Source organism: Thunnus albacares, chromosome 5 (assembly GCF_914725855.1).
Source record: "Thunnus albacares chromosome 5, fThuAlb1.1, whole genome shotgun sequence".
Taxonomy (NCBI): domain Eukaryota; kingdom Metazoa; phylum Chordata; class Actinopteri; order Scombriformes; family Scombridae; genus Thunnus; species Thunnus albacares.
Genome location: NC_058110.1, coordinates 31,968,659 through 31,983,752, shown reverse-complemented (window position 1 = coordinate 31,983,752; position 15,094 = coordinate 31,968,659). Strand labels below are relative to the sequence as shown.

Genomic DNA, 15,094 nt, shown 5'->3' with positions numbered 1-15,094 from the left:
CAAATGTGTGTTAACTCGGCTCTATATTTATGGAATATAGTATTTGAGGGACTTGATGGTAAACACATCTAATAATTTTAATTTAACTTTATTTCATTCGTCTTGTTGCCCCAAAACTCAGCTTAATTAAGACTTTTAAAAAGGTTTTTGAGGATCTGCAGATTCTCTGAAACAACCTTTCAAATCGCGGTTGGGAGTTTGGGAGTGGAGGACAGCCGTGGAAGAGACTTAATTAGCGCTTATTAGCACTTATTGCACTTTCTCATGATATGCATAAATACATGAGTGTGTTTGATTGAGCAATCAAAGAAATTAAATGTGTATAAATGAACCTCTTTGATTGAATGTAGGTGGTTTTTAAAATAAAAAACAAATTAAACCTTTGACACAAACAACTGTTATGTTTCTGTATTTTCTACTATAGCAGAACTGGAGCGCTACTTGTGTGTGACAAATAGAGAAAAAACTGACTGTTATTCTGGAAGATGATGATGCACTACTGACGTAACTAATCAGTCTGATTGTTTTAAACTGCTCTTCATTTGCTATGAAGATTGTATCATCTACAAAAACTGCTGCCACAGAAACAAGTAAGACTTTGGATATCAATATCCTCCCTTCATGAACAACATAAATAAGAAAAACCGAAACAATGAAAAGCAAATCTACAGACAAATAGAAACAAGTGTTCAAATTTTCCAACCGACTCGAAAGAAATACAGTGACGTAAAATCTAAACATACAGCTTACACGACATGTACAGCATTTTTTTTTTTTTTACTTTCTCACAAAACAAATTGAAAACTAAAAACAAACAAACAAACAAACAAAAAAAAAAAGGGGCTCAATCAGTGTTTTATGTAAGCTCTTCCTGGTGACAGCGAGTAGTCACTAATGTACGGTCATGTACTAAATAACACTGGACTCTGCAAGCACACAGCACAGCTTTCAATGTGAAACAGGGAGCTCAATCCTTCATACGTGGAAGAAAAAAGTGGATTGAGGTTAAACATAAACGAAGGAAGAAGTGAAGAGGAAGAAGAGAGAAGGAGTGCGATTACTTTTTTCAATAAATAATAAAGAGTAACTGATAACTAGGAAACTTTTTTTCAGACTCTCCGAGGATGTTCTGTGTTGATAGAGAAACACATTTGGCAGTATTCATCTGCTGGGCTGGTGTTGATTTCCAGCTATTTTGTTCGGTCATGACCACGTGTGCCAAAAGCTGCTTAAGATTCAATCCCAGCAGCTGCATGAATTCCAGCGTTTCCTTATGGAAGACTACGGGAACCCTTGTGTGGTTATAATCACGGATCATAACATTACCGGATGACAAGAGAAAGCTGACATGCCCTGGATGGCTGCATGCCTACATTTATCAACCGTAATTAGTTCAGATCTTTAGAAATCTCTTCTTCTGACAGTCCTGACAGTTTGTAACTTGCCATCTTTATAAAGCTTTCAATAACTTCAGAAGAGAGAGAGAGAGAGAGAGAGGCATCAGATTCAAGTGAGAAGACTACTTCAGCGTTTGGTTTAAGAGAAGGGAGAGAGGGGGGGGGGAACTGATGCCAGTTCCACCTGTTGAAGTGTGAGCCTCAGTAATGGCTTTCCACACACACACAGAGAGAGAGAGGGTCTCCTGTGGTGATGTTCACGAGGGTATCGAGCACGAATAAACACCACCGGGCCCCTCCCCAGTCCCATTAACCCTTCACTGAACTCACAAACAAGATCACTGACCTACTTCCAGCCAGCATGAGTGTTTTTCCAGCAAGCGAGTAGACGAGTTGATTCTCATCCACAAGCTGAGACTGATTAACATCATCTAGAAACTTTTAATTTCTACATATCAAGGATGAAGCATTTAAGGTATTAAAATCCTTGTTTAAAAAGAGTGAATGCCAGCTTTTTCCTCCTCCTTGTGTCTGAGTTGGGAAGTTGAAGATCCTTGTTTAGTCTCAACAACACTCGAGGGCCTGATATTGTCCGAAAACAGACACAGACAGCTGGCAGAAGATGTCTACGTGGTTCTGATTATCCCCGCATACAGTCTGTGTTGTACAGTTTGGGCTGTACCCTGATGGTCCATTCAGAGGGTAGCAGACGGGGGCACGAGACAACATTTATGTAACCCGGACTCCTGCTGCTACATACATGTGGATAGTATAAATTGGGTTTTAGATTTTTGCAAAAACAGAGCAAAAAACAACCACCTCCACAACATTTTGACAGCAGTCTCCCTCAGGACTGAGCCGGTGTGCACAGAAACACAACACTCAATAAAAGTTAAAAGAGTCGAGGAGTCGGAGGAGCTGCTCTGGGTTCCAGAAGTGAAGACCGGTTGAATCATCAGTACAAAATATGAACAACTGTGTTAGAAAATATCTGTTTTTTTGTTTTAGTAAAAAGGTGAAAGTACAAGACTTTCTACTCAAAGATTTCAGGGTAGTAGTTAACTACATCTCCCAAGGTGCAATTCGGCAAGAAACAGCCAATCACAGAGCTTAAAATTCTGTCACATGTGCAGAACTGATTTTACAATCTGCAGCGTGAGTCGGTTTAATTTCTGGGTCAAATGTTTTGTTTACAACTGTGACAACGAAACGCTTTGAACTCATTATTGCTCTGATTCCCGCCTCTGATTGGCTTCGTCTCCATAGCAACAGCAGACAAGGTTCATGGATTTTATAGTATTCTTCGCTGTTATGCCAAAATCACAGACAAATCGTGAAATAATTGTTGAAATAATGTAAACTGGCAGTCAGAATATAAACCTACAGGATCGTTACATTATCCAGCAGAGTCCTGTGTTTCTATGTTGAGTCATTTTGAAAAGAAAAATGTGAAATAGGAATACAGAACGGAGAAAAACACTCCTGGAACCAGCAGCCTCTCCCACTTCACAGCTCTATATAACTGAATGTGACGACTGAGCATCCAATTAGAGGACGTAGTTGTCAATCAGATGATTTGTATTGTCTGTATCAATGTTTCTACGTTTTGGCAGGGTCATTTCTGTTAGTTAGTCGCTCTTAAAGAAGGATGTTACACCGGGAAATAAAACTGTCCTGAGATCACTAAAGACTCTTTACATCCAGTCGATCTACATTTAAAAGTTTTGTTCATCAGTGTTTATTTTTCTCTCTTCCTCCTCCGTTTTTTTTCCTCACTCCTTCTCTCCTCATTCCGGGTTAAATTTAGAAAAGTTTGAGCCGAGCCGGTGAGCCCGACTGTGACTGTAATGTAGAGTGATGGTATGTCGTATCTGCTGGTGTGTGTCTTGTAGTATTGATTGCTGCTGTGTGTGTGTGTATCATAACTGTCAGGTGTGAGCTGATTGTGTGTGTGTGTGTGTGTATATGTGTGTGTGTGTCTAGTATGCTTCGGTCCTGTAGCTTTGGTGGGCATCGGAGGTGAGCTGGGTGGTTTCTGTGGCGGAGGATGGCTGCATCACGATGGGCTCACTGCCATCTGAGGGGAAAAACACACACACACACACACACACACACACACACACACACACACACACACACACACATTAGAAAACATGCAAACCAAAACCTACAAAACAACACATATAGAAAAGACCAAAGAAATAAATTCAAGGCCACGATGGTGTAAATAAGCCAGTTAACCACCTTCTTATGTTCAAGGTTCATTAAACTATGCTGCCTTTTTAATCCTCCTTTACTTTTTATCTAATTTAATGTATTTTACTGTTCTATTCATTTTACTTGCCTCTTTTAGTCTTGTTTTTATTTAAACTGTTCTTATTCTTTTGCATTTTGTAAAGCACTCTGAGTTTCCTTGGCCTTGTCTAAAGTTGTCTAAAGTCTATTAACATCAACACATAATCCACTCATAAAAGAGACAAGAAAATGACATTAGCTATTAAATAAATGTATAATTTTATGTAATTTATCAAGGAAAAAATCTCCTTAAAAAAGGGAAGGATGTGCAGCTTTTCTCTGTTTTATATAATTGTGATTGAATATCTTTGGGTTTAGACTGTTCAGAACAAGGAACAATAATCTGAAGATATCAATTTAGGCTTCTGGTGTCTGATTATTTTAAAAAAAGAATTGACTAATTGATTATTACATTATGGAAATAATAGCTGCATCTGTGATATAAACAGTGTCAAACAGAAGAAAACCTACAGTAAAGTCAGGGTTAAATTTAGCTCAGGGTTAACATGCTAATGTAGCAGTTTGATGTTTACTGTGGTTGGATCATAGAGGACTGGACTTAATACTGGTTATGATGAAGTGCTGTGTATTTCATTGTCTCAATCTCATGTTTAAAATACTTTAACTACAAGACTTTTTAGGGATTCTGTGAACTGTACGTGCCGTTTCATAAATATACGATGTGTTTTAAAAAGTTTAACGGTAGCCTTCTTTCAAACAAGGGTCATGTTTTCGCCCCCCTCACCTCTCTCGTCAGCGGTCATCTGGGCCTCCAGGTCCTCGGGGGACACGTAGAACTCGGGCTCCTGGTCCATGGGCGGCCGAGGTTTACATTTACCGCAGCAACAGTTACAGCAGCAACACAGGCAACAGCAGAAATAGCAGCCTGTGGAAAGGCAGCAGAAGACGAACAAAGCCTGCGGGATGAAGAGGAGAGAGAGAGAGAGAGAGAGACGAAGAGTTCAACTACTGACCAGCAAACATCATTTATATCAGTTAAAATAAATGTTTCCTTTAATATGTTTAAATGTTTTTATCACTAAATCACATTGGATGTTGCAACTAAATCATCCCTAAATCATCACAGGTGCAGCCAGATGTTTCCAGAAGTTGTATAACAAGTTAAATAATGTTTAATGTTGTTTAATCAAGGTGTGAAAAGTGATTTTAGGGTTAAAGGACGGGTTCACAATATGTCAGTTATGTCTTAAAACAACGTAAGTGATGATCCACAGCTCTCATTCGGTGCAAAAATGTATTTAAACGTTTATTTGAAACTAATATGAAGCTTCAGCCATCAAAATGAGTCAAATCAAGTCAACAAGTTCCTGTTTTTTAGTGCTAAATTCCCTCTTTTTGTTACTTACATCATCACTTCTAATGGTTAGTATGAACAAGAGAAATGATTACAGTGAGTAAAACCTGTTTCAGTGTTCATACGGGCTCCTCACTGTTGTTTTAAGACAGAAAAATGAAAAATTGTGAACCAATCCTATATCTGGAAGGTCTAACAGTTGGCTGGTCAATTTCCTGATGAAAAACATTTAACTGTAGACGAAGAAACGCTCCAAATAATCTGAGAAAAAGACTGAACGCTGAAGGACATCATCGTACCTTCGCCCACCAGCTGGACAGAACGAAGTAGGTGTTGACGTTCTCCTCTCCGAACTGTTCTGCGACGTAGAGACCCAGCGAGCCGTATTTGTCGTAGATGTTCTTCTTGGTGGCGTCGACCAGGATGGAGTGGGCGTTGTTGATTTCCTTGAACTTTTCAGCTGCGTCTGGGTTGTCCGGGTTCTTATCTGGGTGAAACTTCAACGCCAGTTTCCTGTAATAAAAGAGAGCAGGTATGAAGGATTCAGACACTGCAGTAAAGTGACACCTTGGAAAGTTTAAAATCTGTCCGTGTTGTTTAAAGATTTAACTTGAAGAAGAAAAGAGAAAATGAGAAACTGAATAACACAAAACAGCATCTTGTCTTATCTTGTTTAAAAGCTACAAGTCTGATTGTTACTAAATGTTCACTTTAAGACAAAAATATTAACGTAATTTCTTATAAAATCTCAAAGTCTATAGTCTGATATTATTGATGCACTAATATCAAAGACTGAATTTAAAATGTCGAGTTGTTTTCTTTGCTGTTGGGAACTGAAGAGGAGAAAAAGCTTCAGAGGTTTTTGAAATAAATACTTATAAACATGGAAATATGTGGCAGACGCAATTAAAAACATTAAATTGAAGAAATCAAAATGTAAAACTAGCAACAAACCTCTCATATAATGTAGGAACTGACTTTAGGAACACAGAGGAAATCTAAAAAAAACCCAATTTAAAACTCAGCATTTAAATAAATAAATAAATGCTGAATTCAAGAGTTTTAACTAATCAATAAGAGAATGAGGAAAATGTTTGGACAACCATATTCAAAACTAAACTTCTCTTTATTTTAGGATCCTTTTGATCCAGTCAGAGTTGGTCACAGACGTCTGACTCCCTCTAGTGGTTCAACACAAACCATCAGTATTACAGATGGAGCTCCAATAAGAATAACAATAAATAATAAGTATATTCTTTGTGTGTGTGAACATGTACCTGTAACATTTCTTGATGTCCTCTGTCGTGGCGTTCTTGTCGACTCCCAGCACGGCGTACAGCGATTCTCCTGATGTGGAGAGAGCCCTCTGTCTCTGCTGCTCCATGGCCTCTCGGTCCTTCTCTCACTCGCTCCCTCGCTCACTCAGCCTCTCACCTGTCACAAAGAAAATAACGACAAAGGTCAAAGGTCAAATTAGGAAAAAAAAAAAGCGATTTGTTGTTTAGTCCAGTTTTTTTTTGGGTCTTATTTTCCAGTTCAAGAAGTTCTTTTTACTTTCCTTCCTGCACACATTCAGGAACAGAATGAACTCCTTTGTTCATTAAGCTTCCTGATAAAATAACACTTGGCAGAGGTTTTTTCTGGCTTTTGCAGCAGCTCAGATCGTAACAAAACCAGGTTGGAGAGTTTTTTCCATGAGGGACAACAGGAGAAAACAGAAACAGCTTCATTCAAGACAATTTCTAGACAGGATTGCAATTCTTTGCCTTTAATATTAGACGAAATATCATCAGAAAATATTTGGACACATTTGAACTTGAACTTCATTAGAGCTGCAACAATTAGTAAATTAATCAATGGACAGAAAGTTAACTGGCAACTCTTAAAATAATGTGGAAGTAAAAAACATTGTGCTTAACCAAAAGACGAGGGGGAGCCGGGGTGTGTATAAAGCACAAACAGGGGGTTCACACACCCAAATCAATCAGATATATTATTTTTATTTTATTTAAATTGTCCAAAACAAGCACAGGAGAAAAAGTAGTTGCAGAACTGAAGATTCATTCATTATCATCCTGAAGGATATTTGGTTTGCAGGCAGGCATTAACACACAGCTCACAGGAATAAACTGATGATGTAAAAGCAATAAAATATACAGCATATATAATTTTTACAGTGAATGTAAAGCTGTATGTATTTGGCCAGATGATGACACTGATGTGATTCTGCTGACATGGTGTTTTGGGGTTTAAAGTCGTGATGGGAAGAAGAGGAGGTAGAAACGGGTGAGAAGAAGAAGAGAAAGGCAGACAGGAATAAATGAGTTAAATCACTGTAACCTTTCATGTCACACAGTCAGCCAGGCAGGTGTGTGAGGCAGAAGATATTTATGATCTGTATCCAGTAAGTCAGCTGACCAGTGGCTGCAGAAAAGCAAGACGCTAACCAGAACTACAAGATCACAGCTGTGATGGTAACAATACCGCTAACAGTCTCTATTAGCAGTTTGATTTTGATAAACCACAAAAAAACACCTTTTGTCAAACAGAGACGCAGGAGTCTGAGCAGCAGCAGAGAACCAGGCTCCTTGTCTGGTTCACTCTACATACTGCAGCCATGACTTGCTTTTCTAATATTAGGAGGATTGATTACAGCGAGGAAAATCTCTTTCATTGTTCATATGGACACCTGACTGTTGTTTTTAATTGTAACCCTGTCCTTTAAGCAATTTCCAATAAAGGAAAGTTTTATGAATATTGTGAAAATACCGTCATATTTTAGGGCACAATATTTATAGCATGAAAACATGATACTGGCTCAACTCTAAGCAGGACTAGGTCATGTTCAAGGTATGTTCCTTTAAAAATATTAACACGTGTGTATGAGTCATATAAACATATATTTAGATAGTTTTACCCCCAAATAACCCCAAAAATATAGAAATATTCATCTACATATTTGATTTGGATGAATCATGTAAATGAAATGATGACATGTTCTTTCTTTATCTACATTAAATAAGGAAGTGGTGACTATCACTGTGGTGATAAAGTATTCAGTCACACTGCAGTTTCTCATGTCCTTTGTCAAATTCTTCATGTACATCACAGTAACTATTATTCCCTGCAACTGTTTTTTCAGTCAACAACAAACAGAAGAAGAAGTCAGCAACATTTTCTGAAGAACCAAAGCAGTTTGACTACACTTCTACTCCCTAAAGATGTATAATTTGTCAGAGGGAAGTTCAATTTTGCTTTGTCACATCCTCAAACTATTCACAAATGGTACAGCAAATGGTCGCCTTCATGCTACTGGAGTTCAGGGTTGTCTCATTGACAGGTGATGGACCATCGCAAAACTTCACCATGATGCAAGAACTCAGTGCCAAACTTGACATCACAAACATGAGACCTCATTTTCTCCATCCAGACAATCAAACACAAAAGACGCCAGTGCTCTTGGATCCATGTCACATGTTAAAACTCACAACAAATGCATTCTCTACATCTGTGTCTGTAGAAACAGCTTCTGTGACTTTCTACAGAAGTGTTGGACACTTAACATGGGAAACAGCTCAGATGGCAGAACATTGAAGAACTCCACAAACTTCAAAAGAAAAGGAAGGTCAGCGGCTTGGCACCAAGCTGAGAATGGCAAACATCCAGTGGCGACAACAGAAACTGAAGGTCCACCTTGCAGCCCAGCTGTTAATCAGCTGATGCCTTACAGTACTGTGAGCAAGAACTCAATTATCCGCAGTTCAGAGGATGCACGGCTACAGTTCAGTTCTTGATGCACCTTTTGGCGTCCTCAATAACTGCAATCCATTTGGGAAAGGATTTAAAGCATCAATCAAGCCTTCAACAAAAGTTTGTGCCAGGGCTATTTTAGAACAAGCAGAGTCATGTCTCCGTGGGCTCAAGGTTAAAAACAAGGGCAACAATTCTGTCTACATGCAACTCAGAAGAGGGCTCCTGTCTTGGGCCTCACTGCTTGTGGTAGAAGTGAACTAAACATCTACAAAGATCTTGTGGAGAGACCAAGTGTACCATGCAGATACCGTCTGACATACAAGCTGAGTCAGGATCACCTGGAGCTGTTCTTGTCTGCAATCAGAGCCCGTGCACTAAACACTAAAGCCAGACACTGCTCAACTTATCTGATGTTCCCACTCAGCTGGTGAATATGTTTATTGAGGACGATCTTCACTGCATACCATTTACTTAGAGCCTGCATACATGGGGCCTACGTACCAGATTATTTACTTATCCCCCGACCAAACAATTCAATATTTCTTGAAGTCAAAGGGGCACAATTTGTAGCATGTGAAAATAACACCACCTCCATATGTCGAAGGTTATTTTACATAGTTCCCGGGTGTTGTTTCATCTTTTTTGTAAATAGACCAAAGAAATTTAAAAAGTAGTAAAGGCACAAAAAGCATCTCCTCTTCTCGCCTCCTCAGCTTGCATCTCATGTGGGAGGGAAGGACGAGACGAGAGGAAATGAAGGTGCTGAATAAGCGAATGGGATGCACCACAATTTACACAAATCATAGACATTAATTCTTGAGTTTGATGTAGAGCTAAAACAAATTCACAGGTTGTAAGACTTATTTACTGCAATGCAGACTGGAAGATTAAACACCTAGAAGATGATCAATGTAGTGACTGACACTTCAGTTTAATATAAAATTTAAATTGCTGCACAGATAAGCTGGAGATTCTCTCACCTAAATGTGAAGTGACTACAGCCCTTTCCTGAGCTACATGGAAAACCAAAACAGGAAATCTTTTCAATACATTACTTTGTTGTTGATGCTGTTACACTATATGTGTATATATGTATATGTACAATATGAGGAAGTTCTGTTAGCACAGAAGAATGTTTTAAGATATGTACAATACACAATGTGTAGTAGAACATTGGTCACGTAGGAGTTTGTTCACTTAATACTAATAAGTCCATACATGATAGTCCTCCACTGAAGCAGACACGCACCTATCCTGACAAGCTGGTCTATAATCCACCATATCTTACCTAAAGTGTTTGTAAGGTGTTTACTGTAATTGAAAAGGTATCCACACTGTGAAAGCTGCCAACAGAAGGAAAACCTCATGTACTGGAGCTGCGTATTTGGTGCCATCTGGCTGTGAAGAAGGGAAACTACATGGACAACAATCTTAGTTCTCAAATGGGCTGTGATGAAAACCACTTCCAGTTCAGCTTCCTCTGATGAAAGGACAGACCACGTTTTTACGTGATGGTAGTAACGTTTTTAAAAACAGCATGAGTTAAGTGATGGACCAACTCTTGCACAGTCACCACCTTCACAGACCAAAGTATTTCCCAATTTGCCATCAAGAGTTTCTTCAATAGGAAACGGCTGGAACTTGTCTTCCTGTAATAGATGTTGTTACCACTTTAGCAGTATGTATTAGGCATACAGTCTTTCGAAGCAGTTAAGTTTATAAATTGATATTGAATGTCCTTGTCAAATGTCAGTGTAGTAGAGCTCATGTACGTTATTCGTAACTACAGTTATTGTAATTGAAACTCTTGCCTGGTTTTTCCAAATTTACCATAAGCTTTAGTAATGAATCTAACGGGACACTTTGGTGAATTAGTGTTTTCAGTGTCATTAAAATTGATAAGTAAATACGACAAACATGAGGAAAGCACAAACTCTAATATCTACCTTTTGATTCTTCATTGTCAATGTTCAAGGATGGCAACATTTGATGTCTATTAATTCATTAATTTATATTATTCATGATGTTGATTTAAGCTAACTTAGAAATACCCTTGTAATTAATTACAAATTTTGGCAAAACCTCCATCAATGTGTTCTTGTATGATTAGAATACTGGATATGTTGCTATTGTTAAAATCATACCAGTTGCACCATAAAAACCATCAACAAACGCAGGGCAAAAACTTCATAAATAGATTTATTGCACATTAAAAGCACCATTAATTTAAACCTTTTTATTATCCATCAACAACACCTGAAAGATGTATAAAAGAATATAACAAACGATTAATTAAATAATGTAGTGAGCAATTTACAATCAAGTGTAAATACTTAAAAAAATAATTAAAAAATACAGCTGTGTATCAAGGTAAAGGTGAACTTAACTGCCACAAGACAAGTCTGCATGATGAAGAGGTAGCTGACTCTCCAGTGCAACATATTTTTAGTAACAAGTATAAATTACAGTACAAATGGTAGACATGAGAAACCACAATATAAAAATAATACTTATATATAGTTTACAGCGCTTGGTGCAGCAATCTGTACACTGAATGAGTAAAGTCCAAAGCCTGGGTGAAGGAATAAAAGCTGCCTTTACAATTAAAGTGAGCATTGTGCAACAGTCTGTAGGTCAGCTGTAACATATAGTTGAGAAAGCTGCTCCAGTAGTCCATAAGTAATGGAGGTAAGGTTCAAAAAGTTCAATGAGTCCTCGTGTGTGAGACAGTTTATATGTAGCAGGCTCACAGTTGGGGGGGAAGAAGCTGTTCTGGAGTCTATTCATGTTAACAGTTTCTTAGTTTACTTGCGTCACTATGAAAGGGACAAAAGGGCAACCTGACAGAGTATGTGAATGTAAATTTGACCCAGTAACAACCTCTCTATAAATAAGTGATGCTCTTGGAACAGCACACTGATATTAACTACAATTGAGAACTATGAACTCTAATGTTTTAAAATATTTACAATTTGTTACAGCTCCGTCTGACACAGGGGCAGACCATGTCAAAGACCATGTAGTGGTAAGACTGGGGTGGTAAGGGAATAAGACACTGGGAATAGGAGAGGGTGTAGGGAACAAGGAAGAGCATAGCTGTTACAACTGAACAGTGTTATGGCCACAAGTGTTAAAAAAAGATGTGAGGGATATGTTTGGGGCTAAAAAAAAAAAGTTGGGCTTTAATGGACTTGGCAAAACTGTTTAAAAAATATAATTTCCCCTCATGGTGAAATGAACTCCATCGTGAAAAAATAGCCCAGGGGGGGTCAAAGCTGCCACTCAAAACATGAACATATGCAGCCATAACACTGTTCACAAACCTGCGAGCCTTGTCAATCTTCCCCAGATTGACACCAGCCCTCCGCCTGCATCCCTGGGTGCTGCCAGAGAAGATGATCTTCACCTCTGAATACTGCAGGTGGATGTGGTGCAGATCCTCCTTCATTGCTGTGACGAGGTTGACACTAAAGACATCCCCCAGGTCATTCCCATCATAGTTGATGAGGAGGACGTCCGGTACTTCTCTTCCTCGTAGGGACTGGTCGAAGAAGTGGAGAAGGCTATTCCACCTCAGACCACCCCAGCAGAACCAGTGGGTGAAGATACCATCAACACCAAGGTCGTTCCCCATGGTGTCTGTAGCTCTCTCAGCCCCATTAATAAATAACAGTGTTCTGCCATGTAACGTTAACTTAGTTAAATGAGCTAATTTTCATCTGCTGATCTGCTGGCTCTTGAACAAACAGCATGTTGAGACACCAACAGTTAGCAAAACTGTAATAACCCAGCGGTTACACAGTTTAACGTTAATTTACACTAAAATAACGTTACAAGGTTACTCCTCTTATATGTAATATTTGCCAAATGTGAACATGTATGCAATTAGCTACTTAGATTTACTTAGTAACACTCAGCTACAATGTTCACCTCGAATTATGGAAGCTAATTTTGTTAGCAGCATGTTAGCACGGCATAGCAGACTGTAGCTTGTTGCTGGTATAGGTGGCTGTGCATTGTGTCCTCGGGTTCTCAGTCAGATCCACCCTCTCACCCAAATACGGTCACGTCTGGCTCCAAAAATCCAAGATGGCAACAGTCAAATCCAAGATGGTGAAGGTCAAAATGTCGAACTCAAGGCTTCAAAATGGGACTCCACAAACCAATGGGTGACATCAAGGTGACTGGGTTCCTTTGTTTTTTACAGTCTATGTTTAGGAGTTAAAGTTTATGTTATTTAATATAAGCATTCATGCTAAAATCATCTGGTAAAAGCCTCAGAATGCAAAGGAGTCTCGTAGAAATAGAGAGGGTACTGCATCAGAGATACAATGAAAAACACTAAATCCGCCAGCTGTGGGGCTGCAGGGCTAATGTACAGCAGACATCATGATAAGCTCATTCAGCCAGACCCATAATGCACTAACACACCCATCAACAACAAAAACAACAATCAAATTCAGTCAGGAAGTGAGCAAAATCCACTTCCTGACCTTTGATCACTGAGCAGTAACTGAGCCCTCACCCTGGTCAATGTAACCATGTCAGACAGCAGGTGTATGGGGGTTAGCAGGCTTAGAGACCACAGTAAGCCAATTCAGCTTCACGGCTGAACTGGTCCAGACTGCTGGACTTAAATTAACAGCAAGAAAATAAGCTGCACGCTGTCTTCATACTAGACCTGCACCTTCCTGATGAGGCCTTATCACACAACGATTCAGAGGCTGATTATTCTAATGAGGACATGGTTCCCATCATTAGAGATCAGGTTCAATTACATTTTATTTCATTAAAATTCAGTAACAAATCCCTTTGAATCTCTAATTGAATCTTATTAGGTTTACCTTTCAACATTTGCAAGTAACTAAAGGCTAAAATAACACAACTCAAAGATGTCTAATCACCTTTTGTTGTCTAAGAAGGCAGAAACATGGAAGTTTTTAGTGGCAGCCTAATTCATGTTTCAGTTTAAAGTTGTATATGATATGATATAAACCAACATTTACCTGGGGGATTTGTAAATTGCTGTGAGTTGATCATTTCATCTAGAGATGAGTCTCAACTCTGTGAAACTACAAAAACACACACAGTCCACTGTTACAGAGTGATGTGTCTGTTCATTCACAAACAATCTTTGGCTGAAAACGAAGACACCCGCTCCAGAGACTCTTTATTTACACCCAAGTTTTACCCAATTGCCCAAATTTAGATATTCTGAACCAGTTGAGTGGAAGGCAATACATCCAAATTCTTGGTCCCTTAAGAAATGTTTAGGTGACATCACAAATTGGAGCCTGAAAAATAAAGGAATTTAGAGGATGATAATGATAGTTTTAGAGTCTAAAAAATCTGACATGAAAGATCCCTTAAATCTAGTCAATTTGTGGCCAAAATATGTGCCGAGCATATACTTGTCAGTGCTCTCTAGTCTAGTGAACAAATGCAATTCTGGATCAATTGTTTTCTTGATTATTCAATTCATCATTTGGTCTGTAAATCATGAGGAAATAGTGACAAAACCCATCACAATTTCTAAGGTGACTGAAGATATTTAATTTGCTTTAGTTTTTGCCTGATTAACAGTCCGACAGCCTCACAATTTAAAGCTGAAACTAGGGCTGCTTTACCTTACTATGAAAAGCAAGTTCTCACATTTAAGACATCAAATGATTCCTCTGTAATTAAAACAGCTGCTGATTAATTTTCAGTTGATGGGCTATTCCATTAATCATTTCATCTCTACCTGAAAAGTGAATACACGTTTGATTTACTTTTCAAGCAGAAATGTCAATAATTTGATGGTTCCAGCTCCTTAAATATGAGGATTTGCTGTTTTTCTCTGTTTTATATCGTTGTAAACTGAATATCTTTGGATTTTGGACTTCTGGTTGGACAAAACAAGACATTTGAAGACCTCACCTTGAGCTCTGGGAACTGGAGATAGACATTTTTCACAAATAGTTGCTTAATCGAGAAAATAATGGCCAGATTAATTAATAATGAAAATAATCTTTAGTTGTGGCGCTCGTTTCAGCTCTAAATTGCAAGGCTGTTGTGTATTTCTGTACAGCAATTTCTTGGCACACATTGCCTGCCATATCTAGCTAAAAAACAGCCAATAATATCAGCCATACAGATGTATTGGTCATATCATTATTCACCTACATCATTCACTTACAAAGACGTTTTTCTAAATCTGTCTGTATCGAGGCAGTCAGTGGGAGGAGATTGTCACTGGCCTGTTACCTGTACATACAGAGATAATCTTAAATACACATTGGATGGGAAAATGGGGACAATGTGCAGTGAGCATGAAGAGATACACGCCAAAACA

General features: G+C 38.6%; 1 protein-coding gene across 1 annotated transcript in view; it reads right to left on the bottom strand.

The window, feature by feature from the left end:
• dnajc5ab (DnaJ (Hsp40) homolog, subfamily C, member 5ab) overlaps window positions 1–15,094 on the bottom strand; it is a 30,116-nt gene that overhangs the window by 683 nt on the left and 14,339 nt on the right. The window contains exons 2-5 of the mRNA XM_044351378.1: window positions 6,285–6,441; window positions 5,307–5,520; window positions 4,438–4,609; window positions 1–3,474 (exon numbers count right to left, since the gene is read on the bottom strand). The exon at window positions 1–3,474 is cut by the window's left edge and continues 683 nt beyond it. Coding sequence (XP_044207313.1) covers window positions 3,377–3,474; window positions 4,438–4,609; window positions 5,307–5,520; window positions 6,285–6,391 — 591 coding nt within the window. The 5' untranslated portion in view covers window positions 6,392–6,441 and the 3' untranslated portion in view covers window positions 1–3,376. The remainder of the gene's footprint in view (window positions 3,475–4,437; window positions 4,610–5,306; window positions 5,521–6,284; window positions 6,442–15,094) is intronic.